The sequence below is a fragment of the Fonsecaea monophora genome (genome assembly GCF_001642475.1).
Source record: "Fonsecaea monophora strain CBS 269.37 chromosome Unknown Scaff52, whole genome shotgun sequence".
Classification (NCBI taxonomy): domain Eukaryota; kingdom Fungi; phylum Ascomycota; class Eurotiomycetes; order Chaetothyriales; family Herpotrichiellaceae; genus Fonsecaea; species Fonsecaea monophora.
This window is the reverse complement of record NW_019173983.1, coordinates 29,240-54,513: the sequence shown is the minus strand read 5'-3', so window position 1 is coordinate 54,513 and position 25,274 is coordinate 29,240. Positions and strand designations below refer to the sequence as shown.

At 52.7% G+C, this 25,274-nt stretch overlaps 7 protein-coding genes across 7 annotated transcripts; 3 read left to right on the top strand and 4 right to left on the bottom strand.

The window, feature by feature from the left end:
- Positions 1-558: 558 nt before the first annotated feature.
- Positions 559-5,844, bottom strand: AYO21_07043 (hypothetical protein; the record flags this gene model as incomplete). The annotated part of the gene is made up of 3 exons (XM_022657000.1): positions 559-5,188; positions 5,301-5,616; positions 5,694-5,844. The coding sequence occupies 3 exons, from the start codon at positions 5,842-5,844 to the stop codon at positions 559-561; spliced, it is 5,097 nt and encodes a 1,698-aa protein (XP_022510642.1).
- A 1,602-nt stretch (positions 5,845-7,446) lies between these two features.
- AYO21_07042 (hypothetical protein) lies at positions 7,447-10,829 on the top strand (the record flags this gene model as incomplete). The annotated part of the gene is made up of 2 exons (XM_022656999.1): positions 7,447-10,478; positions 10,547-10,829. 2 exons carry the CDS (start codon positions 7,447-7,449, stop codon positions 10,827-10,829), a joined length of 3,315 nt encoding a protein of 1,104 aa, XP_022510641.1.
- Positions 10,830-11,421: 592 nt separating this feature from the next.
- AYO21_07041 (hypothetical protein) lies at positions 11,422-12,507 on the bottom strand (the record flags this gene model as incomplete). The annotated part of the gene is made up of 1 exon (XM_022656998.1): positions 11,422-12,507. One exon carries the CDS (start codon positions 12,505-12,507, stop codon positions 11,422-11,424), a length of 1,086 nt encoding a protein of 361 aa, XP_022510640.1.
- A 1,112-nt stretch (positions 12,508-13,619) lies between these two features.
- Positions 13,620-15,515, top strand: AYO21_07040 (dihydroxy-acid dehydratase; the record flags this gene model as incomplete). Its single annotated transcript, XM_022656997.1, has 2 exons — positions 13,620-13,690; positions 13,745-15,515. 2 exons carry the CDS (start codon positions 13,620-13,622, stop codon positions 15,513-15,515), a joined length of 1,842 nt encoding a protein of 613 aa, XP_022510639.1.
- A 1,669-nt stretch (positions 15,516-17,184) lies between these two features.
- AYO21_07039 (hypothetical protein) lies at positions 17,185-19,689 on the top strand (the record flags this gene model as incomplete). The annotated part of the gene is made up of 1 exon (XM_022656996.1): positions 17,185-19,689. One exon carries the CDS (start codon positions 17,185-17,187, stop codon positions 19,687-19,689), a length of 2,505 nt encoding a protein of 834 aa, XP_022510638.1.
- A 1,100-nt stretch (positions 19,690-20,789) lies between these two features.
- AYO21_07038 (hypothetical protein) lies at positions 20,790-22,217 on the bottom strand (the record flags this gene model as incomplete). The annotated part of the gene is made up of 2 exons (XM_022656995.1): positions 20,790-22,049; positions 22,104-22,217. The coding sequence occupies 2 exons, from the start codon at positions 22,215-22,217 to the stop codon at positions 20,790-20,792; spliced, it is 1,374 nt and encodes a 457-aa protein (XP_022510637.1).
- A 1,405-nt stretch (positions 22,218-23,622) lies between these two features.
- On the bottom strand, positions 23,623-24,925 carry AYO21_07037 (hypothetical protein; the record flags this gene model as incomplete). The annotated part of the gene is made up of 4 exons (XM_022656994.1): positions 23,623-23,799; positions 23,854-23,968; positions 24,027-24,458; positions 24,510-24,925. 4 exons carry the CDS (start codon positions 24,923-24,925, stop codon positions 23,623-23,625), a joined length of 1,140 nt encoding a protein of 379 aa, XP_022510636.1.
- Positions 24,926-25,274: the final 349 nt, after the last annotated feature.

Sequence of the window (25,274 nt, the reverse complement as noted above, 5' to 3'; positions counted from 1 at the left end):
TACGGTGTGGAATCCGGGAAGAAGACTGAGTTATCAGACGCCGTGGGCCTTCACGATCATTGTCTCGATTTCCCCCTCCCCCCCCAACCCGTCGCTGGTCGCCTCATTGCATGGACATTGCTCAATCTCGAAACGACCTAAGCCGCCCCTCTCCGATTTCTGCGTCCTGCTACGTGAGCGAGCGAGCGAGTCGTTCTCTGCAATTCTCCTTTTCCTCGGAGAGTCAGAGAGAGTAATCGACACATACGGATACATTTTTACACAGTAAGCGATGACTGACTGATGGGGAAATGTAGTCACGGTGATAGATTAGAGAATTCTTTTCCGTGCACAGCGATGGGATATACAGCGTTCTTTCCATATAATTCCTCATCACTCCATATCTAATTCTAGCTTATCCATCATATTACTATGAAGATTGTCCCCGAAACAGATAGCTCCCCAATATCTGAAACTTTACATATGAAACTGTGTACGTGAAATCTAGGATAGATGGGTTGAGGTTTGAAAAGCAATCACTTCTCAAGGAGTGCATCCTTTCCCAACCACAACTCCTGTCTAGTCATTTGTCGGCAAGGTGGACTCGTCAAGCTGGAAAGCCCACAAGCGGCCAACAGTGTCGTCGCCGTAGAACGAACCCTCGTCTGCTGGTACATCGGTGACGCCAAAGCAGTACCACGTGGGATCTTCGTCGGCATTCTCATAGAATTCGACCAAGGTCGCCCCGGCGGCTGCCGAGTCCGTGATACATTGCTGTAGCGACGTCTCCAAAGTCCATCCTCCATGATTTCCATCTTCCCCAGGTGGATTATTGAAGCCAAAGACATTTGTCATCGAGCCCGGCCCTCCACCATTGATGCCTTCCAGCGACACATGGCATGCATCATAGAATTCATCATAAGTAGTCCCGTTCGCCAACTGGACTGAACCTGCAAGTTGTGAAGGTTCGCAGACCTCTGTAGATTGTGTGATGGCAAACCCCCAAACCTTACCGACTGTCGCATCAGGAGAGAAACTGTCGGCTTCAATGGGCAAGTCGTTGACTGCAACACAGTACCACGAATCATCTGCACCAATGTAAAACTCGAACATAGTGCCGTCTTGCGAGACTGTTTGGTCAGCACAAGATTTGACGGCGGCATCGAAGGTCCAGTCGGCATAGTCTGGGGCAGGCCATTGCACTGACACGACTCGGTTAAGGTATTGCAGTCCACCAGGTATATTGCCTTGGAGCGACGCACTGCAGCCAGTGTAGAATTCGGAGAAGACAGTTCCATCTGTTGCGACAATGTCATCGAGCGGCGAATTCTGGCACGAATTCTCCCAGACGAAACCCCAGACATTGATCACATTCGGATCAGCGTAGAAGGAGGAGTCGTCCAAAGTCAGATCGTCGACACCGACACAGAGCCAATTCTGATCCACATCGACATAAAACTCAACTGCTGTCGCAGCGTTGTCGACGGCAGTCTGAACACATCTACTGACAGCATCTTCAAATGTCCAGCCTTCATAATTGTCTGACGCTTGCCATTGGACTGCGAACTGCTTCGGAAGATATTGCAAACCGCCTGTCGTCGCTCCTTCCAATGACTCACCGCAACCTGTGTAAACGTTACGGAAAGTCTGGGTTGTATCATAAAGGGCGGTGACATCTCCGATTGCCGAAGGTGTACATGCAGGTATCGTAGTTGTTGATGTGGCCGAAGTTGTAGCCGTGCTTGAGACACTGCCGGTTGTCGTTGTCGTTGTTGTCGTGGATGAGCCAGAGAAGTTGATTTGAGGTCTGGCATTCGCTCCCGAAACCTTGATCGCCGTATCTGCAGTGAAGTCGTACGGCTGGAAATCGATTGTCGTGTAGATAAAACCACACATATTGGTCCCTAGGTCTCGATATTCGATAGAGACCGCATTGCACGAGCCATCTTCATTGCACTTGGCAATACAATCGGCCAAAGTTGCAACGTCAGCGAAGCTGGAAAAATACGTCCATCCGTTAACGCTCCCCTGTCCACACAGAGTTTCCCATGTGTCGCCGTTCGCATCGCTGACTATTTCCCCATTTGTGCAGGTCGGTGTTGGGGTGGTTGCAGTCGTTGTTATTGTCGTTGTACCCGTGGTTATCGTCGTGCCAGAAGTCGTAACGACCGGCAATGATGAAGACGTAGATGTGCTTGAACTAACTGGATCAACAATGGGTGCAGAAACTGCCTTCAACGTAACCTGGATGCAGCCCTCAGGAATCGAGCCATCAGTGGAGACAACCAGGCCGCCGTTCAGTGAGCACTCAGTCACCACTGATGAAATCGTCAAAAGTCCATTGCTATGGATCGTTGCAGTGACAGGAGGATCCGGTTGAACAGTCGCCATCACTATTTGAGTGGGCGTGGTGAACGTAAAACCGACCCAGACAGGTGTGCCACTCACTACCACCATTAACGATTCATCATCGGCAATAACGAAGGTGCTTGCTTCGGATTGGGAGTCGACAAGACTGCTCAAGCCAGTCTGCGGACTCAGCACAAGATATTGAGTGCCTCGCTTGATCCTGCGACCCGCCACTCCCGTCTCAGCAGCGATGTAGAACGTCTCAGCTGAAGTCGGAATGTCAATGATGGTGCTTGTCGTGGTGGTCGGTGTTGACGTAGCTGTCGTCGAGTCGTCAACTGTTGTGGTGCTCGTCGTGGTGATTGATGTAGAAGTTGCGGTGCTGTCAATTGTTGTCGTACTTGTCGTAGTGAAGGGTCCTGGAGTAGACGTTGTGGTGCTTGTCGTGGTCAATAGTGTTGAGCTTGAAGTTATAGTGTCGTCGATAGTGTTGCCGCTGACAGGATCACGAGCGAAGTCGCCGGATATCTTCAGCGCCGTATCCCATCCAGCGTATTCGGCCGGAGTCCAAGACACAACGGATGTCAGACCCCAACAATAGACCGTACCACTGTCATCGGGCCCAACCTCCACCATGTTGCATGTGTCAATCCCATCGCATAGCTCAATGCATTGGGCCAGAGTAGTGCCAGTGCCCAGGTTGAAAATGGTGCCGGTACCTTCACCACCTCCAAGTCGAACTACGTCGCAAAGAACTTGCCATGTGTCGCCGTTTGAGTCAACGACATTTGTTGGTTGACACGACGCTGCCGCCGTGGTGGTGGTAGCAGAGCTTGAAGTTATAGTCAAGCTAGATGTTGTAATTGTTGTTGGGGAGGCGGAAGTTGTTGTCAGGGTTGACGGTGTGGTTGGAGGAGCGAGCGTAGATTGACTAGTTGTAGCGCCAGGGGCTGAAGTCGTAGTCAGAGTTGACACGGTGCTTGAAGGCGCAGACGTCGTGGTTGATGATGTAGTTGTCACCGAAACCATTCTGCTAGGTAGATACCAGCCGTATGCATCTGCAATTCCTGGATACGGCTGGAATTGCGCCGGATCATTGGTGATGCCGTTAAGGGTCCAGCACACCCATCGATTGTTATTGCGAATATCAGTCTCAAATTCGAAGACCGGAGAGCCATCATTGTCAGCAACCTGAGCGCATTCGAGCAATGCCTCCTCGAATGTATAGTCGGTGCGTTGATAAACATAAAGATTGTTAAAGTCCAGTGTTTGCCAATCCAAGGACAATCCACATCCAGAGGAGAAGAAGTTAATCCAGGAATTTCCGGTCGTGGTATCCAACACGTCGCCGACTGAAGCCGATGTAGCCACGCAATTTGCGGATGATGTCGTGCTTGTCACACTGGTCGTGGTTGTTGTTAAGAATGAGCTGGATGTAGTGGTCAGGGTTGAGCTTGTAAGCGTCTGGCTGGAGAAGGTCGACAATGTTGCTGTAGAGCTAGAGGAAGTGCTGGTGCTGCTTGAAGTATCATCACCCCCAAGCACTGTCATAGCATTCATGGTGAAAACTGTCTCGTCGTCCACAAAAATCCCATCATCTGCCACCAGACCAGTCCAAAAGCCACAATGCCATTTGAAGTCTGACGACGACTGGTAATAAGTCCAAACACTGGCGCTCAGCTGCTCGGCAGTCGCCACACACTGATTCAAAAAGGCGGTGGGATCACTGCTATAGTCTCCATCGCCTGAGGTGACAAGAGAGTAGCTATCTCCGAGAGTCGTGGGAATGGCTGCAAAGCAGCTATAGAAGAATTGCGTATATTGAGTGCCACTCGGTGCAGTTTGATCTTGCAGCGGTAGTATGGAGCAATTTGGTCCACTTGTCTCCTCGGTCTTCGTTGCAGTTGTTGTGGTTGTGGTCGCGCTGCTGCCTGAGGTTGTGCTATCTGAGATTTGACTGCTGGTGGAGACATAGACCGTTGAAGTGAGACTGGAGGTAGAGCTGATAATTATGGGCGTGGTTGTCAACGAGGACAAAGAGGTAGTAGAAGTAATGTCAACTGTAGTCGAGGTCGAAGCCTGTGTTGTCACAGGCGAGGTTTGTGGTGACGGCGTGACTGTGCTAGCGACTTCAGTGTTGTAGGAGTCTGTGTCTGTATCCGGCACAGGGGTGACAGGGGCACAGCTACTGTCTGTCGCGGAGCCAACATTGACGGACATGACGTTGCCCGCACCAACGCAGAAGCCAGCCCCAGGCAAGACAAGAGCGCCACCAGAGATTGACCATACTATTGTTGTTGGCATGGCTGAAACTGATGAATAAATCATCAAAGCTGAAGTTCCCGAACCACCACCGAAGCCAACTACCAAAGTGGTGCCGAAAATCATCAGCACGCCATCAGACGTGAGAACGAAGGCCACAGCATCAGCTGGAGAGCTCACAAGCACGAGTGCTCCATTGACATACCCCACAACCAGGATGTCTCGCTTGTGTTTGCCTGGTCCAGCAGTGTTTACCTGAATGGAAAAGGGCTGACCAACTGAAGGGGCTGATGTATCTGCAGTCAAGGTGGTAGAAGAGGTTCCCGAGGTGGTCAGAGTAACGGAGACGGTGGTCAGGCTTGTCGTCCTGGGGAGACTATCAGGATCTGCAGAGGTCGAAGTCCCAATGCTTGAAGACGTGGCAGGATCCGCTGGAGTAGTTGAGCTTGTGCCCACAGACGAGCTCGCGCCCAGAGTCGTGGATGCAGTAGAAGCCGTGGAACTCGAGGCCGGTGTAGTGGTCGGTATCCCCGATGTGGATGTCGTTGTAGAACAATCAGCAGCAGGTACGGTCAATGTCCGCACTTCGAGAACATCCCTTTTCTTCAAAGTAGTTGTGATAACCTCAAATGAGCATTCTGATGAGGATGTGGTGATGAGTGTAGTGCTTGTGGTGCCAGGAGTGAGGGGGGAAGTTGTCTCTGTTGTACTTGTTGAGATGTCCAACGTCGAGGTCGAGGTCGAGATGCTTGATGAAACGGTAGGCGAGGAGCTTGTTGCGATGGCTGTCGTCGACAGAGAAGGGCTGACAGGCGAGTATATGGAAGTGGACGTGAATGTGATCGAGCTGCCAGTAGATGTTCCGGGCAGACTTGTAGAAACAGAAGTCCAAACAGCAGTGGTTGAGGTGGACTTGGATGAAGAATCCGCAGTAGTATGATGTGGACTGGGCTGGTTTGTCGCCGATCGCGATCCGGTGCCTGAACGAGATAGCGAGCTTGACGAAGAGGTCAAAGCTCCCGATGACTGCGACACAGAACCAACCCAATCATGCCAGTCGTGTCCGTCAGATACACCCGTAGGCAAAGTAGGATACGTCGTACCAATACTGACAGAGGTGGTCGAATCGCAAGGGCAGGTGAAGACAAATCTAGTGAGGGTCTCTGTGATGGTGGTATCATGATTAGCTGGTAAACCAAGTGAATGAGTGGACGCCGCGAGGGCCAGAGCTACTGTGAGGTGTAGCAAGCCCATGGCAGCTGTTAACAAACGAGTGACGAAGGTCAGTATACAAAGTCAAAGTCAGTACATAGTCGCCTTGGATCAAGAGACTGAAGTCGGATGCGAGGAGAGAAGACTGCTTTGTAGTGAACATCCTCACCCTCCTACCTGTACCATCTCCTTCGGAACCACCGCCTTGGAAACGCCATGGTATAGCATGATATCCACATATCGATCCCTTGTGATGGGAGGCGAAGCGCCTTGGTGGCAGTCTCGATCGCATTTGAGTTGCGAGCGGAGTCTCGTGGCATTGTAAATTCACTAGAGTCGTTGATGGTGGAAATAGGAACAGGAAGTATTCTCGGCCAAAAGTGGAAAGCGCAGCTTGGCAGCTGAGGTGGCGTTGGCCAGAACCGGGACCAGAATCAACAATACCATCAACACCAGTGCCACCGTTGAGCAAACCACGGCTCATCCACGTGGCTGAGCTGAATCGAACACCTCCACTACCGAAACCGATTGACGAGACGGACGCCAACGACCCCTATCGCCCTTTTAGGGGTTTTAGAGGGGTTCTTTACTTGTTTGAGCACCATTTCACCCCTTGGTGCCCGTGAGATGGCGTCAATACTGACGAAAATATTGATGCCAGGCACCACCATGAGGAGCACCCTCTCACTCCTCACAGCCTCACTCGCCTTCCCTTAACCTCACCGCGACTCTAGTGGAACATGCGTCGGGAAGCTAGAGGCCAGGAAAAAGGCAAAAGGAAAAGGTCTCCACAAGAGAAGTTAACAAGCGATGAGTGAGAAGGCCAAAAAGGGGTAAAGAGGTGGGAAAATAGTAGCAATTGCTAACAACATGCGTCGTTCCACACTTTTGGATTTTGCGGTCTGATGCACACGAAGGTGTCTGGAGTGCTGTATTGGATTCGCCATGCCAGTCTGGATGATGGGAGAATTGGAACTGTAAATGCATCAATGCCACGAAAATACAAGCCTCGAATATTCAGTCAATCTGCCATTGCACCGCAGGTGACGGTGTTCTTTATTGTGTTTGACAAGTCCCAAACAGACCATCCGCACGAACAGACGTGGCGAGCGATAAGGTTGGCGGCATCATAGTTGTGTGTAAGGCGGTCCTCTTTGGTAACATGAGTTCCTCGATCTGAGGCGTTATTCAACGGTCAAAACGCGAGGTACTCTCCGTCAATTTCAGACTGGGGAAATGCTCCCCGTGAGGAGTCTGCTGTACATTCATGCCTAATGCTGTACGAGGTACTGCATACTGTACCATCCACCGCGCTGGCCATGGCGAACTCGAGCACAATTGTTCGCTTGCAGGTGATGCCGCACAGATAGAAAGGAGAGTTGATCTGGCCCCGATCCGGAGGTTGAGGCGCGAGCACGTTTTACCCATCTTGGCCGTTTCTCCAATCTCACTCAACTGCGGCCTTCGTGTCGTCTAAACTCGCCTTCAGGCCTCATCAGCAATTGGTTCGCGGATGCCGCACACTGGTGAAACATGCACAATGTTTTCAGCTAGATAGCCTTATTGAATATTTGATTTCCCTATGACACGGCATGTCACATTTGATGCCCTCGGAACCTTGCGCATGCCAGGGAAGAAGATGTGATGGCGTCTCCAATCCGACCTGGATCCCAGGGAACCTATGCCTCACCGATAGCCACCTCACCCGCAACCGAGTACCCTTTCCCTAGCATTCCGCAGAGACAGCATGGAGGTCCAAAAGGTGGCTTGCGTCGTGGATCGACGTCAAGCTCAATTGCCAGCACCCTCGACACGGTTTCACTAAACAATGCTACAATAACAGAAACCAGCCAGAATGCAATCTCGACATTGCTGCAACACCCGATAATGCACACGGGCCTAAGAGCAACCACAGTTCCTGCCAGCTCTGGGTACAAGGCTCCTACGCCACGCGATATTCCTCCCGTTGCCCTCACAAACATCCCTCACGTCGACGCCAAAGCGTTCCATCCTTACCTGTCGCAGGTTGGTTCACTGTACGAAGCGTTCCAAAGGGCAAAGAATGAGGGTGAAGGCGAAACATCCTTGTTCCACCGGGATAAGAAAGATACAAAAAATGAAGAGTGGGAGGCCATCCTCAGCAAGCGTCTGCAACGGCCCGGGCATTCACGGGCGAGCTCAGTGAGCTCGACAATATCGATACCATTAGAGTCGCCTCAGCCGAAAAGGAGACAGACTGGCCAACGACGTCAGGCCGTCACACCGTTGTCCACAATCCCGGCTGTCTATTCGGAAGAAGATTTCCACCTGGAGAACCCCAGGACGTTTGACATCGTCTCTGAAAATTCGGAGATTGTCCGCGACCCCAGTGGTACTCCTTCTGGACGGAAGTCCCTGGCTACAAATGCAATTCTGCAAGAGAAGTTGTCATGGTACATGGATACTGTCGAGGTCCACCTGATCAACTCCATATCAACGGCCTCGAAGTCGTTCTTTTCCGCTCTCGGATCTCTCAGGGAGCTACACAATGAGGCTGCTGATTCAGTAGACCGGATTCAAAGACTCCGGAGGGAGTTGGCGAGACTTGACAAAGAAATGGCTATCGATGGGTTGAAAGTGGTCAATTTGAAGCAGCGTCGCGACAATGTCCGTCAATTGGCGCAGGCAATCATGCAGCTCGAAGACATTGTCAAGTCTGTTCAAACATGCGAAGACATGGTTGAAAAGGGCGAGATTGATCAAGCTTTGGATCGATTGGATGACGTGGAAGCCTTGATGGCCGGCAGGGAGAGCAAGTCCTCTCAGGTGGACCAACAACTCCGTTATCAGAGGCGTGATCTACGAAGAATCAAAGCCCTCGAGGGCGCCTTGGATGATCTGAACCAGTTGCGCCAGCGCGCTGGTAGAGGATACGAGGCCCGATTCCACAACAGCCTGCTCAGTGATATCAGACGACATGTGGAACACACAGAGACCAGCATGACCCTTCAAAGGTGGGGGATTGCCTATACAAGGCCCAAACCGGGCCAAAGGAGAGCACCTTCAGCGTTCCCTGGATATATGAATATTGGATCTGAGCTACGAGACGAACTTGAAGCTGAGATGCGAGGCCTCTCGAGGGCCAGGTATACGACTCCTGCAGCGACTAGTTTTCGAGCAATCGTCTTGCGAGAGATGAAGAGCATGATCCGAAAGCAGCTCCCGAGCTCCAACGACGAGGACAACGTTTCTACCGTCTCCGCCTCAACAGTTGGTGGAAGAAATATGAGCCAACAGGAGAAATCGTCAATTCTGGCTCGGAATCTGAGATCTCTGGACGCACAAGATTGGTATCAGATGCTTGCAACCATCTATACAAACATTAGTGAGGGTCTGCGCCGACTCAGCGTGCAGGTCAAGATTTTGTTGGACATCACAAGTCATTTACCAGACCATATGATCAAATCACCTCCGAGAACTCCAGACCCTGCAAGTATCGACAGAGTTATGAGTCCTCCGACAGGCCGAGCTCGAGCTACCAGTTCTGTGCAGGCAGAAATGCAGCAAGTTCTAGATCTCTCCAGTCTTTTAGGGGAAGGTGTAGATCTTGCGCAGGCACAGATCACGAAAGTAGTTAGGGTCCGGTCCCAGCAGAATTCGGAGCTGCCATTGTCTGATTTCTTGAGGTACTTTACGCTTAACAGACTATTTGCGGATGAGTGTGAAGCGATATCTGGCCGCAGCGGCGCGGGTCTCAAGAGCGTCCTCGACACCCAAATCAAGGATTTCGTTGCGCGATTTGCCGACTCCCAGAAGCACGAAGTGATCAAGGTGATGGATGCGGATAAGTGGGACGCTCGCGATTTCGGCGAGCGTGAGAATGAGATTCTTGCTCGAGTGATGGAAGGTAGTACTAACGATGCTCTTTCTTGGATCGAGAGCACAATGATCTGGCAAAATTCGACCAACGGCGCTGAGACCAGCAACGGAGCGGCAACCAACGGCACAGCAGCTGCAGGGACAAAGGTGCGCAGCGCAGTGATCGACGAGCAAAAGTATATACTTCCAGAATCTGCCATTGCCATGTTACGATCCATGGAAACTTTCCAGCACCTAGCGGCCGGCATCCCGAGTATGAGCAATGAAGTGGCCATGTCATTGCTGGAAAGCCTCAAATTGTTTAATTCCCGAAGCTCCCAGCTAATCTTAGGGGCCGGCGCTACTAGGAGTGCAGGGCTGAAGAATATCACGACTAAGCACCTGGCACTGTCGTCTCAAGGGCTGAGCTTCATCGTCGCCCTCATACCGTATGTGAGAGAATTCTTCCGCCGCCATCTCCCTTCATCGACAGCTGGGCAAGTTATGACCGAATTCGACAAGGTCAAGCGTCTCTTCCAGGAACATCAACATGGCATACACGAGAAGCTTGTCGACATCATGTCCGGAAGAGCCTCGATGCACGTCAAGGCAATGAAGAATATCGACTGGGAAGAAGCGGCCAAGAACACGACCGTCAATGTGTCGCCGTACATGGAGACGTTGGCGAAAGAAACGGCCACCCTGCAGAAAGTCCTGGCCAAGCACCTACCAGAGCCTGTGGTGGCGGGGATCATGATGCCCGTGTTTGCAAGTTACCGAGAGCAGTGGACGAATGCGTACCGAGATGTCACCATCAAGTCCCTCAAGGCCAAGGAAAGGTAAGCTCTCTCTCTCTAGAAGTTGTATCGCGGCCAGGCAGATCATAATACTGATAGTGTCGATCTAGGTTACTGGCGGACGCATCATTCTTCAATGCGCGAATCAGCAAGATTGACGGCTCGGGTGATCTAGGCGAGCATATCATGAATGTCGTCCAGGCAAAGGCAGTGGTTAGCAATGCTGCAGCAGCAGCAACAGCAGCGCCGTCGCCGCCGCCACCACCATCATCAACTCCACCATCCGAACCCCCCGCCACAGGAGGTGATGGAGAACAGAAGCAGGACTCCGCGCAGCAGAACGGAGAGAAGAAAGCTGAAGGCACAGAGAAGCAGGAAGACAGCAAGACATAGCTGGCTATAACTACGAGGTATAAGCTAAAGACGTTGAGCTAGTACACACACAAACACAAAACACATATAGATAGGACCACACTCGGACCAGACACTCAAACTAGGCTTTGACTCGGTAGTGGAACAGGAGAGAGTTGTCCGTGGAAGTGCAGGTGGGGGGTTGGGCTTTGTGGAATGAAATATATTACTATATCTTGACCAGAACAAGGGCAGGGGGTGGTTATGGATGTTTGATCTCGATTCGAACCGTCCCAAAAAGTTCGTCCAGGATGGCATGCATGCAGCATTGTCATCCATCAATGGTTGGAAGTTCTCATTCCCTCGTGCCCTTCAGTTCGACCAGCAGGCAGCCCGCCCATAATTAGATTCATTCGTCCGTTCATTTCACCCGCATCGAAGCAGTCCCGAAGATTTGGCGACAACATAGACATTTTTTCTGCCTCAAGGGCTATGTATGCATACATGCACCAGGCTAGACTCGCCTCGCCTCGCCTCGCAGTCGTCAACCTACATACATACTCCCCAAAATCTCCCGTCAAGCCCTTCCCCCTCTCTCATGGCCCGCTCCGCCGAAGTTATGTGGCCCCCTAGATTAGAAAATCGCAGTGCCGTTGACGTGGCTGCTCACGCCGCCGTGGCAGTTAAAGGGGGCGCTGCTGAAGAAGAAGGTCCAGCGCTTGTTCTTCTTGCACAGCTGGCTCAGCTTCTCCAGGTCGAGCATCTCGCCGAGCGGCATCCCCCACAGGGCGATGATGAACTCGTGCAGGTAGTAGCTCTCCGGGGTGGGCCAGCGCTCAAAGGCCGGGGCGTCGCCGCCCACGGCGGCAAAGTAGCAGTCGTGCAGCCAGTCCTTGACGGCCTCCTCCTGCTTGACGCCGCACCACTGAGCGTCGGGGCCGTGGCGCAGGGCGAGCCGGTCGCGGTCCTCGGGCGCCCGCTTGTAGTAGTCCTCGACCCAGCCGGAGCGGATCAGCAGGATGTCGCCGATCTTGAGGTCGCCGCCCTGGGCCTGGGGGCGGATGTCCAGCCCCTGGTGCTTGCCGCACGCAACCAGGTCGTCGTAGCTGATGGCGTGCGACGTCGCCGTGTCGTACTTGATGCCCACGCTGTCGGCGTACGAGCGGTAGTCGAGCAGGACGCCACGCCCGGAAAAGCCGTGCTCGGACCAGTGGTGGATGCTGCACTTGTGGTCGTTGGCCGTCGGGCCCATGATGTCGTCCTTGTGCGTGTTGTTGTAGAAGGTCTGGGTGGCGATGTGCGCAAAGTGCCGGAACCCGTCCCACTGCGTGCCGGACTGCGTGTTCATGTGGTAGATGTCGTCGTACGAGATGCCCTCGGCGATGGCCACGATCTTGTGCTCAAACTTTTGCCGCCCAAACGCTGGCTGCAGCGGCACGTCCAGGGGCAGATCCAGTCGTGCCATTTCCCCGGTGCGGATCTCCTGCGAGGCGGCGGCCTTGACGCGCGTGGGCGTCAGCAAATTCAGCCGCCCGACGTAGTCGTCCTTGCCCCAAACCCAGGCCGCCTCGTCGGGCGCGCCCACGATCTTGGGGAGGTTCTTGCGGGTCGGGAACGAGGTCGACTCTGGGTCGAAGGGAATGGTGGTGGCCACTTTACCCATGATGGAATCCTTGATCTGACTCAACCGCCTGCTTGCTTGGGAGAATGCGTCCGTCATGTTTTGTTTCTCTGAGGATCTCGTAGAGTGACTTATCACCTTGATTCCTCTGTTGCTGGGGGAAAAACAAACAGGAAGTCCCGCGGCATGTCCCGAGGTATACCGACCGGCAACCTTAAGGCGTTCTGGGTCTTCAATCCATTTTGAGGGGATAGCCGGTTGGTTAGGAAAGAGCTAGTTAGCTCATTGCCCCGCAGAGGATGACGGGCACTTGTATGTCATGAGAGATGACCCGACATTTTCACCTTATTCCCGCGGGACCGAATTGATGACGATAAGTCCTGGTCGTGGTAGCTCTGGGTAGGGTTTTCCATCCACCAGCAAGCAGCTTGTGTCACAATATAATTGGAGTCGGACGCTGGCATGGGCAGCCTGTGCATTAATATGAGGGGTATCCCTTTCAGGCCTGGCCTCGGTAAGTCCATGTCCCACGATCGATGCAGTTTGTACAAGCAGAACCGATCTCACAGATAATTCGCTGGAACCGAGGCAGGAATGCGATGTCAGGCAATAACGCAAGAGAGGAGATGCAGGGAAACGGGCTTTTGACCTGTGCATTGAATAATCAGCTTCGAGTTTATCGGAAAAGAGCAGAAAATTCGTAGATTGTGGTAGTATACTCGAGGAGGCGACAATCGTGGCATTGTTTCTTGACTTTGTAGATCCGCTCTGAGCACATTGCTGGCTGGCAACGCTTCCTTGTGGTTGATCCCTCGTAGACAAGTGCGTGTGGTGTCCGTGACCAGCGCAAGAGGCAAGGCTGAGCAAGGCTGCAGGTGACTGCGCCCCGGAGATCAACGAGACTCCCCGGCGCTGCTTGAATTCCCTGCACTCCGATTGGCTCCGGGCCCCTGCACTTTGCTAAGTTCCAGCCTCTCCGCTTACGGACTTTTCGTCTTTTCTGGGGAAAACTGCAATTTGTGGTACAAGGTCATGAGTAACTTGGAGTAGGTGACTCTTTAGCACTTAAGGTGAAGCTGGGTGCCCTGTCGGTGGGAAATAAGACTGGCTTTGTCTCTCCCCTCCTTTTAATCTTCGTTGGTCTCACTGGGAACTCGATGCGCCTGGTCCAGAGTCTCCCCTCCAGCTCTGCGAAATACAGGTAGCTCACAATGACAGCTTCAGCAGCCCTCAGAAGCCTGCGGCTCAGGCAAGCAAGATTTCCTCTCAGCAGACAGGCCATGTATGCTCATTGCAATTCGCCCTCCCTGGCCTCGCACAGCTAACGCTCCAGCAGTCGCCCATTCTCTTCCTCGTCCCTGCGCCATGCAAACTCCTCCTCAGACGCCGAAGGTCTCAATAAAGTCTCGCGTCATGTCACGCAGCCCAAGTCCCAGGGTGCCTCGCAGGCCATGCTCTACGCAACCGGCATGACCGAAGCAGATATGAACAAGGCAGAAGTGGGCATTTCGTCTGTCTGGTACAGCGGCAATCCCTGCAATATGCATTTATTGGACCTGTCCAACGTGGTGAAAAAGGGTGTCGCAGACGCAGGACTCCAGCCTATGCAGTTTAACACGATCGGCGTGTCGGATGCCATCTCAATGGGAACGACCGGCATGCGCTACAGCTTGCAGTCAAGAGAAATCATTGCCGATTCGATAGAAACAGTCATGCAGGGCCAGTGGTACGATGCAAACATCTCCATTCCTGGCTGCGACAAGAACATGCCTGGTGTGATCATGGCGATGGGAAGAGTAAATCGCCCGTCGATCATGGTGTACGGCGGCTCCATAGCCCCAGGCTGTGCGCGGACGCAGAATAACGCGGATATCGACGTTGTCTCAGCATTTCAGGCCTACGGTCAGTTCATCGCAGGGGAAATTAATGAGGAGCAGCGCTTCGACATCATCCGTAATGCCATTCCAGCTTGTGGCGCTTGTGGTGGTATGTACACTGCCAACACCATGGCATCGGCCATCGAAACACTGGGCATGACGCTGCCGGGTAGCTCGTCCAATCCGGCGGTCTCTCAGGAGAAACAACTCGAGTGTCTTGCGGCTGGAGAGGCTATTAAGAACTTGCTCAAACTGGACCTAAAGCCGCGCGAAATCATGACTCGCGAAGCCTTTGAAGATGCTATGGTTGTGGTGATGATCACTGGCGGTTCCACGAACGCGGTGCTGCATCTGATTGCCATGGCTGACGCGGTGGGCATCAAGCTCACCATCGACGACTTCCAGGCGGTCAGTGACAGGACCCCGTTCCTCGCAGACCTCAAGCCGAGCGGGAAATATGTCTTCAATGACCTACACACCGTGGGCGGCATTCCCACTCTGTTGAAATTCCTGATAAAAGAAGGTGTGGTAAAGGGCAAACATACGACAGTCACGGGCCAGACACTCGCCAAGAACGTCGAGTCCGCCGCCGACTTCCCGTCTGATCAAGTCATCATTAAACCGTTCTCTCAGCCGATCAAGAAGACTGGACACATTCAGATCCTGCGAGGCAGTCTCGCCCCAGGCGGCTCTGTGGGCAAGATCACAGGCAAGGAAGGCTTGCGCTTCGAGGGAAAAGCAAAGGTCTACGATGCCGAAGACTTGTTCATCCAAGCCCTCGAACGAGGCGAGATCAAAAAGGGCGAGAAAACCGTGGTGGTCATCCGGTACGAGGGACCCAAAGGTGGCCCGGGCATGCCTGAGATGTTGAAGCCCAGTTCCGCAATCATGGGTGCTGGTTTGGGCAAAGACGTCGCCCTGATCACAGACGGGAGATTCAGCGGAGGGTCCCACGGGTTTTTGATCGGCCACATCGTCCCCGAGGCCATGGAAGGCGGTCCCATCGGCTTGGTGAGAGACGGTGATAACATCGTGATTGACGCCGAGAGCAGGACGCTCGACCTGATTGTGGACGAGGCGACGTTGAAGAAGAGACGGGACGAGTGGAATGCTAATAAGCCGGAGCCCCGGTACAGGAGAGGCGTCTTGGCCAAGTATGCGAAATTGGTCAGCGATGCCAGCCATGGCTGCATCACGGACAAGGAGGATGTGTTGGATCTACATGCTTGAGGGGTGGGGAGGTGCATGGTACCGTCGCTTGTCTGAGGTTGGTTGACACGCTGTTTGTACGTGTATGTAGAATTGGGATGAAAAATACAAATTTCCTGCCTGTACGCTTTTCTAATCTTTCTTTTTCTTTTCCCTGCGTTTCTTTCTGTAGCCAGATCCAGAAAGCGTTCAGGTCCAAAGGGATGACGGCGGGAGGGTATGAAAACCGATTGCATCAAGACAGCGGAATAAGGTCTACTCCTGCAATGCCATATACGTCCAAGTCACACCCCTCTGATTGTAAAAGAAAATAAGTGCCAACGTTGGGGAGACACATGGATCACGATAGCACGAGAATTGATAAAAGCACAATGCCGACGAAACAAGTGAACCCATCCACGTCTCGACCTTCGGCATGAGCAACAGACAGAATATGTGGAAATAACAGCCAACAAAAAAAATACGAACTCAGTAAAGGGGGATGTGTCATAGTAAACCAGCGTGAACTAGAAGGTCCCAGCAGAGGACGAGGCTGTACCCCGTACCAGGGGCGGCGACCCACAATCCGAAAGCACACTTTGACAGACTTGCCGATAATCAGGCAGCAGTCAAACAGTCGAACTGAGAGAAAATTCGCATTCCACATTCGACAGGAGGTCCGCTGAATGTGACATCGGGTGGGTTTCTTGGGGTGGTGGACCATTCGAGCTGCTGGAAGGGGACCGCCGAGAAAACCAGGCAGCATTGTATATCATGGTGTTCCTTCGATTGGGGTCATATTTGGCATGCGTCGTCCTAACCCAAGATACGAGACCGAGACAATGCCTTACTCCGTATTGCCACTCAGCCACTTTATTGTGTCTCGAGTTTCTTCCTCTTTATTGCAAGGTTTCTTCTAGATAGAGATTGAAGTAGAGCCGCTGTCGGTTGTTCGCCGATTGGCGAGAAGCTGCGGTGTCCCCATTGGGCCTCCTGTGGTGAATGGTCGGACGAAATCGGGCGGACGAAATTCGACTCACTCTTTCCTCCTTGCCAAGAGGAGGACTACTCGTAGGGGTCTATGGGGTTCTGAATGTTTTTTGGATTGGTAAGCTGCATAGAGGACATTGAACCTGGCAAAAGGTGGTGTGTCATTCTTTGTGTGTCTACGAAGTAGTAGAAGGGATCAAAGCGTGCAAAAAAAGAGAGTGGAGGAAACACTCACGTGAGAAGCTAGACCCTTCCAGCCTTCAAATGACAAAATGACAGTCAGCTATCTCCAGTATTGTAGCAGTTATCATATAGGAATGACGAAAGCAGCATTCGTCAGACAAAACGCATCTCAAGTGGCTGGAGAATACCATCATCAGTGACATCCTAGCACGGATGCTGACAATTCATGTGCTCACAGGCATCTTCCATGACACACAACTGATCTGAAGCCCTCAACAAGCACTTATGGCGTTTCTAGAAGCATGGCCCATTGCTTGAGTCTTCCACAAGATCTTCCCTTTACCTCTCTGTCCCGATTTGTGAGCCCTCAAGTCTAGACTTGGAGGCTTCAAGCCGATCACCTGAGTCAGCGCCTCTCTGGAAATAAGAGAAGAGTCCGCAGTCTCCGATTTCCGCCACTCACCTTCAATCGCCTGCTCTCTTCGGGACTTCGAGCAGACTTCTGTTGCACTGATAGCCAATTTGTCGAACTGGCAGTATGTCCACCTCACCGTACAATACTGATGGCGGCGGGCTCGGATTCGACCATAGTCAGGGCCCCCCAAGGAAGAAGATGCGGAAGGGAACAAAAAGTTGTTTGGAGTGTCGGCGGAGAAAAATCAAATGTACTTTCGAACCCGGGAGGCCTGCGGTATGCAACGAATGCTATGCCAGAGGTTCGACCTGCATTGATCAAGAGCACGGGGACATTCACACATACACCCAGGCCACCTCAGAACAATCGTCGTACAGTTTGAGGGAAAGAGTGTCACAGCTTGAGGATCTAGTTAAACAGGTGCTGCACCGGTTACCGGAGAAGGATGGCGGCGCCCAGGGGGACGTTTCTGGTTCAGATTCCGACAAAAGCCAACTTGATGCTCAGGCTGCTGAAGTGTTGAAAAGTCTGAAGAGCTCGTTGCGACAGGACAACCCCAGCACCGAAGAGTCGATTCTTCTTCCTGGTGGACTTCGAGATGACGCCCCGGCTTTGAGCCTGTTCGATAATGCCGTCCTCGAACGAAAAGAGAGCCAGCCCGTCGTGTCGAGAGCCCAGTACAATAAAACTAAGATGCTTCTGACGGCCTTGAACAAGTTGCTCCCCGCACCGAGTGATCTGGAAGTTATCCTAGAACAATCCCACGAATGGTGGGCTATATGGAGGAGGATGTTTCCCGAAATCACCGACAGTCGATGTGAGACCATCAAAGAATCCGTCTCGCACTCATTGCGTTCTCAGAAGCCGGCCGAATTGGCAAAGATCATGTTATGTATCGCAATCAGCATTCACCAGCTACCAGAACATTTCGATTGGTCGCGACTTCAAATCAAAGAGGAGCCTGCTGATCTGATGGAACGATATATTGCTACAGTCGACAAGTTGATTACATCTGACGATGAGATTGCAGCCACGCTTGATGGCATCGAGTGCATGATGCTTGAAGCTAAGTACCACATCAATATGGGCCGGCCGCGACGCGCCTGGCTGTTGTTCCACCGAGCACTCGCCTTTGCTCAGTTATTGGGCATTCACCGATTAGCAGCTCACACGGACAAGATCTCGCTGGATTATCAGCGTTCGGTCAATATCTGGTGTCATCTTGTTATGGGCGATCGATACCTATCCTTGCTACTGGGTCTGCCATATTCCGTCAGCGATAGCTTCGTCACTCCCTACATTCCGATATCTGGACCTCAACCGTCATCGGTGAACGCCGGCGAGTACTACACGGGGAAGATGATCCCCATTATCACCAAAATGATCGATCGCAACCAGAGTGTAGTGCCCATGGGATACTCGGCAACGTTGAGACTCGATCAGGAGTTGGAGGAGCTGCACAGCACGCAAGAACCTAGCTGGTGGTCGACCGAGCTTGTTCCTGGTGATTCGGCCGAGGACCATTTTGATCGACTCCAAGCACATTTCTTCCATCACCAAGCCAAAGTCATGCTGCATTTGCCATTCATGCTCCGGTCATCGACCGACAAGAGATATCAATACTCTCACACCGCAGCCTTGGACGCTTCACGCGAAATGATCCGAGTCTACAAGGCACTCCGGACCAACAAGGCCGTGGGCCCGTTCATTTGCAAACTGATTGATTTTCAAGCTTTTACTGGGTCCATGCTATTGCTGCTGAACCTGTGTGGGTACTCGCAGCAACACCGTGGCAGCAATGCTCGGCAGATGGACCTCGAGCAAGACCAGATCGACTCGGACCTCATTGACGAAACAATAGCACTGTTGAAAGACGCGGCCAAAGAACCGGGTGGTGTTGTGGCTGCTCAAAGCGCCCAAGCCCTCGAAATGCTTGCTCGTGTACGGCAGGGCTGTGATATGGAAGGTGTCAAAGAATGCAGGGGGGAGACCTGTCAAGTCTCGATCCCCTACTTTGGCAACATCTCCATTGGTATGGGCAAGCATTTTGTCCCCATTAAACCCGGCACATACGCACAACGCACACGGGATGCGCGCTTGAACACGTCCGCTCCAGCGGCCGGTGTGCCCACCAACACCGGGTTGCCGACTCCGCCATCAGCTGCTTCAAACAGCACCCAACCCTCACCCTTGTCGACCACGATCGACCAGCAGCATTCGCAATTTTCCCAGACCCGACGGGCTCCTCTTTATGAGTCGACGAACTACATTGCCCCGGGCCTCGATCAAGCCTGGCCTGAGACAGCCGATGATCCATTTATCACATTTGACTCGTTTATGGCATTTCCACCTCAACAGCCTACAGACCTCCCTTCAGCAGGGAGTGTCAGCATTTCGTCCGGCGGATCGGGCTTCACCCCACAGCCATCGCACTCTCTACAAAGTCAGAGCCCATACAATTCAAACACGACGCCACAGAATGACTTGAATGCACCAGCTGCTGGAGGTGGCCTAGGTGGGATGGTGAATCCCGGGTATTCATTCAGCACTTTCCCGTTCGGCCAGAGCGGAGTGGACCTGGATCAAGGCTGGAATTGGTTTGGGGTCGACGCCCCCGTTATTCCGTGATGAATTGAAGGGGGTTGTCCCCTCATGATCACGGTGAGATGTATATGTAGCTAGCTATGGACGGGTCTGAGGGGATTTTCACTCTGCCCACATATCAATCTTCTGCTGTCTGACAGGGCAGTATGTATGTATGTATGTATGTCATGCAACGCGGGGCTTACGAGAAAGCCGTTGTGTGTGAGGCGTCAAAAAACAAAAAAGAATAGACAAGACCCGTGAAGATCGGAAGAAGAAAGAGAAAGAAAGAATCCAGATCAAAAAATCTCTCCACCACGACTGAGAGCGTCTTGGTCTTTGATTGTGTGTATATTTAAACATATTGTGCATTGTATTATATTCTAGACTATATATCCATACGAGGATGAGGAGGAAGAGGAGGAGGGTAAATATCTCGTACCTGAGTTGAGCAAAACACCTAAAGGCCTGCCTAAGTGAATAGCTTTGAGCAGTCATGTCAGCAAGTGTAAGTAAGTACTTGTATGCCTCAAGGAGAGAGAGAGAGACAGAAGGAGATTTAAAGTCCTCGTATAACGAGTATATACATATACATATATGCACTCGGTATAATATGATATGATATAATATAATATAGTCTAGTCTTCATTGAATTGCCATTCCGGCTAGGCTAGCCTCGCAAAACTATGCTCAATATCAATCATGCGCTCAAAAGCCGTTCCCAACCCCGACAAGGCACCTCATCCTGTCGAGGCATGTTTATCATATGTGTATGTCTATCCCACCCAGTGCGCCGGCGCCGGCAGTGAGCCTCCGAAACGTTTTCCATTGTCGTTTCTTTCCCTCTTTTCCCACGGGGTATCTTGATGCTGTCCTGTCCCGTCCTGTCCGATTTGGGTCCTGTTTATCCATTATATTCCTGGTCATAAAGAGCCATTATTGGCTTTTCCATATTCGCACCCTCCCATTTTTTTTCTTTCCAGTTCCCATTCCTATTTCAATTGCCGTTCCCGTTGCCGTTGCCCCATGTATGTGGTTCTGTCATATGCTGTAAATCGTTGCGTCGTAAACGTGGTGCTGCGTATCGCTTCTTTTGTTGGTGTGAAAAATTGCTGCGTAATAATAGTCGTGCGTCGTGGATCAGATCATGACTTCCAGGGGTTCCCGCGACGGTTTCCCCGACCGGCGCCGTTGCCTCCGTCGTTCCAGCCACCCCAGTTGTCTGACCCGCCATCGTCGCCGCCCCGGTTGCCGCCGTTCCATCCACCGTTTGCGGAATTCCACGGTGTGCCATCCCAGGCCGCCGATGAGGGCCATGGAGAAGACGCGGATGGGGCAGAGGTGACGAGGGAGGTGGGCAGAGAAGTCGGGGCAGTCGTAGGGGTGGAAGTTGGAGTAGTTGTAGGAGTAAAAGCCGGAGTAGTCGAGGGGAAGGTTGGTTCCACACTTCGTGTCGAGGTCGCTGGTACATTGGAGGAAGTGGAAGTAAGGAGCGTTGTGGTGGGTACGGTGGGAGTGGTCGACAGGCTTGCTGAGACGGTGGTTGAACTGGATGTTGGGGCTGGTGCGCCAGAGCCATTGTCGGTATATACTCGCAAACTGTCGATGAGCCAGTACGTATCCTGGAAGGCTGAGGGGTTGTTTTGAACGTAGTCCTGGCAAGTGGCGGCTTTCGGCGAGCAGACGGCGTCGGTCGACCACACCTGGCCAGCCCAGTCGCCGCAGAAGGTGACGTCAAAGACCAACTGTTGGTTCTTGACCTTGTCGTCAATGTCACAACCACCAGTGAACTGGCCTTGAGGGAGCCCCCAGCCTGATGGGTCGGGGTTTCCACTTGTGATATCGGAGGGGATGGCGTTCCGGGGGAAGAACCAGATGCTGATGGCCTCACTCGTCCATTCGGTCGCATAGACACCGCCGCCGTTGGAGTTGAACCCGTTGCCGTAGCTAGTCGTGTCTTGGCTGCGCATCGAACAACCGGCATTGCTGGGCTGATCAGGAGCAGCAGTATCACAGTCATCAGTCTCCAGTGTTCCAGAGAAAGCTCCTGTGTTCGTGATTGTGCATCCTGCGTCCGTGTGCATTGCCATGTTGTTGGAAGATTGGCTGTTAACTCCCTCGATGATATCAACCTCTCCATTGTTCGGCCAGTCCGGACCCAGCATCCAGAACGCGGGCCAAGTGCCACATGCGCCCGCTGGCATATGTGCAAGATCGAGGATAACGAGGCCGTGGTTGTACGATTTCTTGGTGCTTATCCGGATACTGTCGCGACCACGGCCGGAGGCCACATTGGTGGAATCGACGCCCATGTAGACGCGCCCGTTGTCAATTTTGTAGAGGCCAGAGCTCTGTGCTTGATCGTAGGATATGTAGTTAACATAGCCGTTCGTCGGATCGTTGCCCTTTGCCCAATGTTAGTACTTTGCTGGTCTCGAAAGGGAGCCAAATTACCGTACCGTAAAGAAATCAAACATGTTTGCAAAGGACGAGGAGGTGTAGTCATCTTCTAGAACGTATGCCGCGGAAGCAGCTGATGCCAGAATGGCAAGGGTAGTGACTGAAACGTGCATTTTGAAAGATCAATTTCGTGTGGGCAACGCGAAATCGAGTGATGTCTTCTTGGAAGAATGGAATGAGGAATGCCATACTGAACCAAACAAACAGCGCCGTTATATAATGGTGCTTCCATCTTCAAAACGAGCGGTATAACGAGCGAGGCTGGGGGAGGAAGGCGAAGCGCAGGCAAAGATGGAGTAAGGAGCAGAAATCGGCGTGCTGGGGGAGGCTTTTGTCGACCTTACCAGCCCTGAGAGATGTGGGTTCAGGAAGACGAGGGAGAGCAGATTAACCAACAACGGCAAACAACAGGTATAGAAGTGGAGAGGTTGATGTCCTGGCAACGACGCTGTTGGTCCTGCTCAGCCCTGGGGGCCCGTCCTGGCGGGTTGCCTCGTGGAGGCTGGGAAACCTGCCAGGCACAAAACCTTGAAGATTGGCGAGAGGCCGGGGGATCGACGCTAAGGTCATGAAGCGAGGCCAGACTCGCATCAGCACGGGAGCACGATGGCGCTAGGTTCGCATGGCAGGTCGCTCGGCCAATGGCATAGGGACGTCGCAATCGGTGGGCTCGAGATAAAGCGCGCTTGTATTCTGTAGACCAGCTCGAGTCGAGGCAGGGTGTCTCGAGCCGCCTCTCAACTAACTCGTAAAGTGGCTCGGCGAGAATCTCACTCTCTCTTCCTCAGTATCTTAGGCGGCCGTGTCACCGATAGCCGGGGTTGAAACACTCGTCGCATCTTGACCCATGTCTTATCAGAGACTTTTTTTCTCTACCAGAGCATTCCAGACCGAAAATACACGTAAAATGCCCCAGTGAGAACTATTTTTCACTGCGGGCTCCGGCAAATTGGCTTGGGACTTGCTCGAGGTGTAACACGAGGCATCTCGGGCCATGTCGGGACTTGGTCGGGCACTTCGTATACTGGCCTTTGTCATCAGCGCAATCTTACATATATCGCGCGAGGATGTTTTTCGCCCAAGAGGGAGGATGGAGCAGGGTGGTGACATGGTCTGTTTGGAAGACGCAAAATTGAGAAGAAGCTGGAGCTCAAATAGAGTTTGGCTGGAAATTAAGCGCTAGTCCCAAAGTGGCAGGAAGGACGCGCCCAGCCAAAGTCCGAGGCTGAAATTGTCGTGTCTGGAAGAGCAATGAAAATCTCAAAGTATACAACCACATATTGATTATTTTGTTTTCATAACCCTTCGTAAACGTCATCAAAACACCTAGAAATACATCTGTCTGGAGTATGGGTCCCGTTTTTATCTGACCGCCTCTTGCTTTTGTTGTCTTCCGGCCATCTCTTAAGCCTCGTCATGTACGCGTCCAAAGTATCTGCTGTTGTGTTTCGGAGTGGTTTTGAGTGGTGAGTTCGTGGTCAATACCGAAGTTGACAGTTGCTTGCGGTCGGAGATTGTCTAGACCTTCGAACCCTCTTGCGGGACATAGGTGTTGGACCATGTCGCCCGATTCGGCTTGAGAAATCTAGCCAATCCCACAACCGGCGTGTTGATGGGAGATTCGCCGGTGAACAGGAACATGTCGTATAGCCAGCCACCGAATGTGCATCCGAAGAAAGGCGAGACCATCGGTACCTATGGAGACCGTCAACGTACGCGTCAATTCAGGGTGGCAGTGTTTCAACTTACCCAGAAGTAATAATCGCCGGCTCGCCACACTTCTGGACCGTACCCAAGCATGTATGACATCAATCTCGGGCCAAAGTCTCGAGCCAGATTGATGGCATAGCCCGTTTCCCAGCCACTGTTGGCAGGGAGAGTTAGTTTTGGTTGCCGTGCACACGCGGTCCAGCACAACTTACAAGCAAGCGCCGATCCCGAAGATGACAAAGAACAGGCCCAGCGGCGTCAGATTCCCAGCCCCGAGATTACCATCGTCCTTAAGTGCGTAGATCATGAACATGAGGATGCCGCTGGCGATGAACTCGGAGAAGAACTGTCCGGTCTTGGTCATGAACGGCGCCGGGTAGGTGCAAAAAATCCCCGCCGATGCAGTTTCTGAATAGCCCGGGACGGTTCGAATATTGGGGCCGCCTTCGAAGACGTCGATAGCCGATTTGTAATTGGCGTAGACCACGCCCGAGGCACACAGGGCTCCTAACGTCTGGGCAACCATGTAGATGGGAAACTTTCGCCAGGGAAACTTGCGAAATACGCAGTTTGCAAATGTGACGGCGGGATTTAAATGTGCTCCTGAGATGCCCGCGGTATACACTCCCAACATGACACCCAACCTGTACAAGAATCAGCGAAAGTTGACTCTGACAATGTGGATGTTGACTCACCCCCAGCCCCAGGAGATCGACTGGTAGTCACCCTTGGTCCCGCCACTGAGTACGACTTGAGCCACGACGCCGTCGCCAAAGAGAATCAGGATAAAGACGCCAAAGAACTCAGACAGCGGTTCCCGCATCCAGTGGCGAATCCGGCTCCACACTAGGTCAGGTTCGGACTGGACGACATCCTCCTGAGGGACTTTGTGGTCGACGAGAGGACCATGTTCCGCGTAGGCCGGCTGGCCGTCGACGGTGGTATGGCGGTATTCATGGGGATGGTGGAATATGCCATGCTCGTTGTGGGTGGCAGGAGGGGTAGATGAGAGGGATTCCTTCTCGAGGGCCATGGTGTCGGCGTCCTTGGCTTTGGGCGAGATCACAGGAAGAGAAAGCGGCAGGGACTGGCTGTGGTCAGGAGGAGCCATCTGAGAGTCAGCTCCCGAGCAGCGAGGCAGGCCAGAGTCTTATCAACTTTTCCTTTTGACCTTGCCTTTGGGGCCCCATTGGGTTGGTCACGAACCGGGGGTGGGAACCGCATTGTGCATCGCCGCACCCAGGTCGAAGCTCGGAGGCGGGCGGGTACCAACCAGTCATGACGAGCCCTTTGGTTTGCTATTGAGAGGCGAGGTTGCATGCAGGACGGAACCAGCCAGGTGGAGATGATCAGATACCAAGAAGCATGTATCACGCACGAATGGAAAAGGTGAGGTGATGGATCTCGGGTCCAGGAAGCCCGAAGGCGAGGGCGAGCTTGGACTGAAGGGGAGGAGGTCA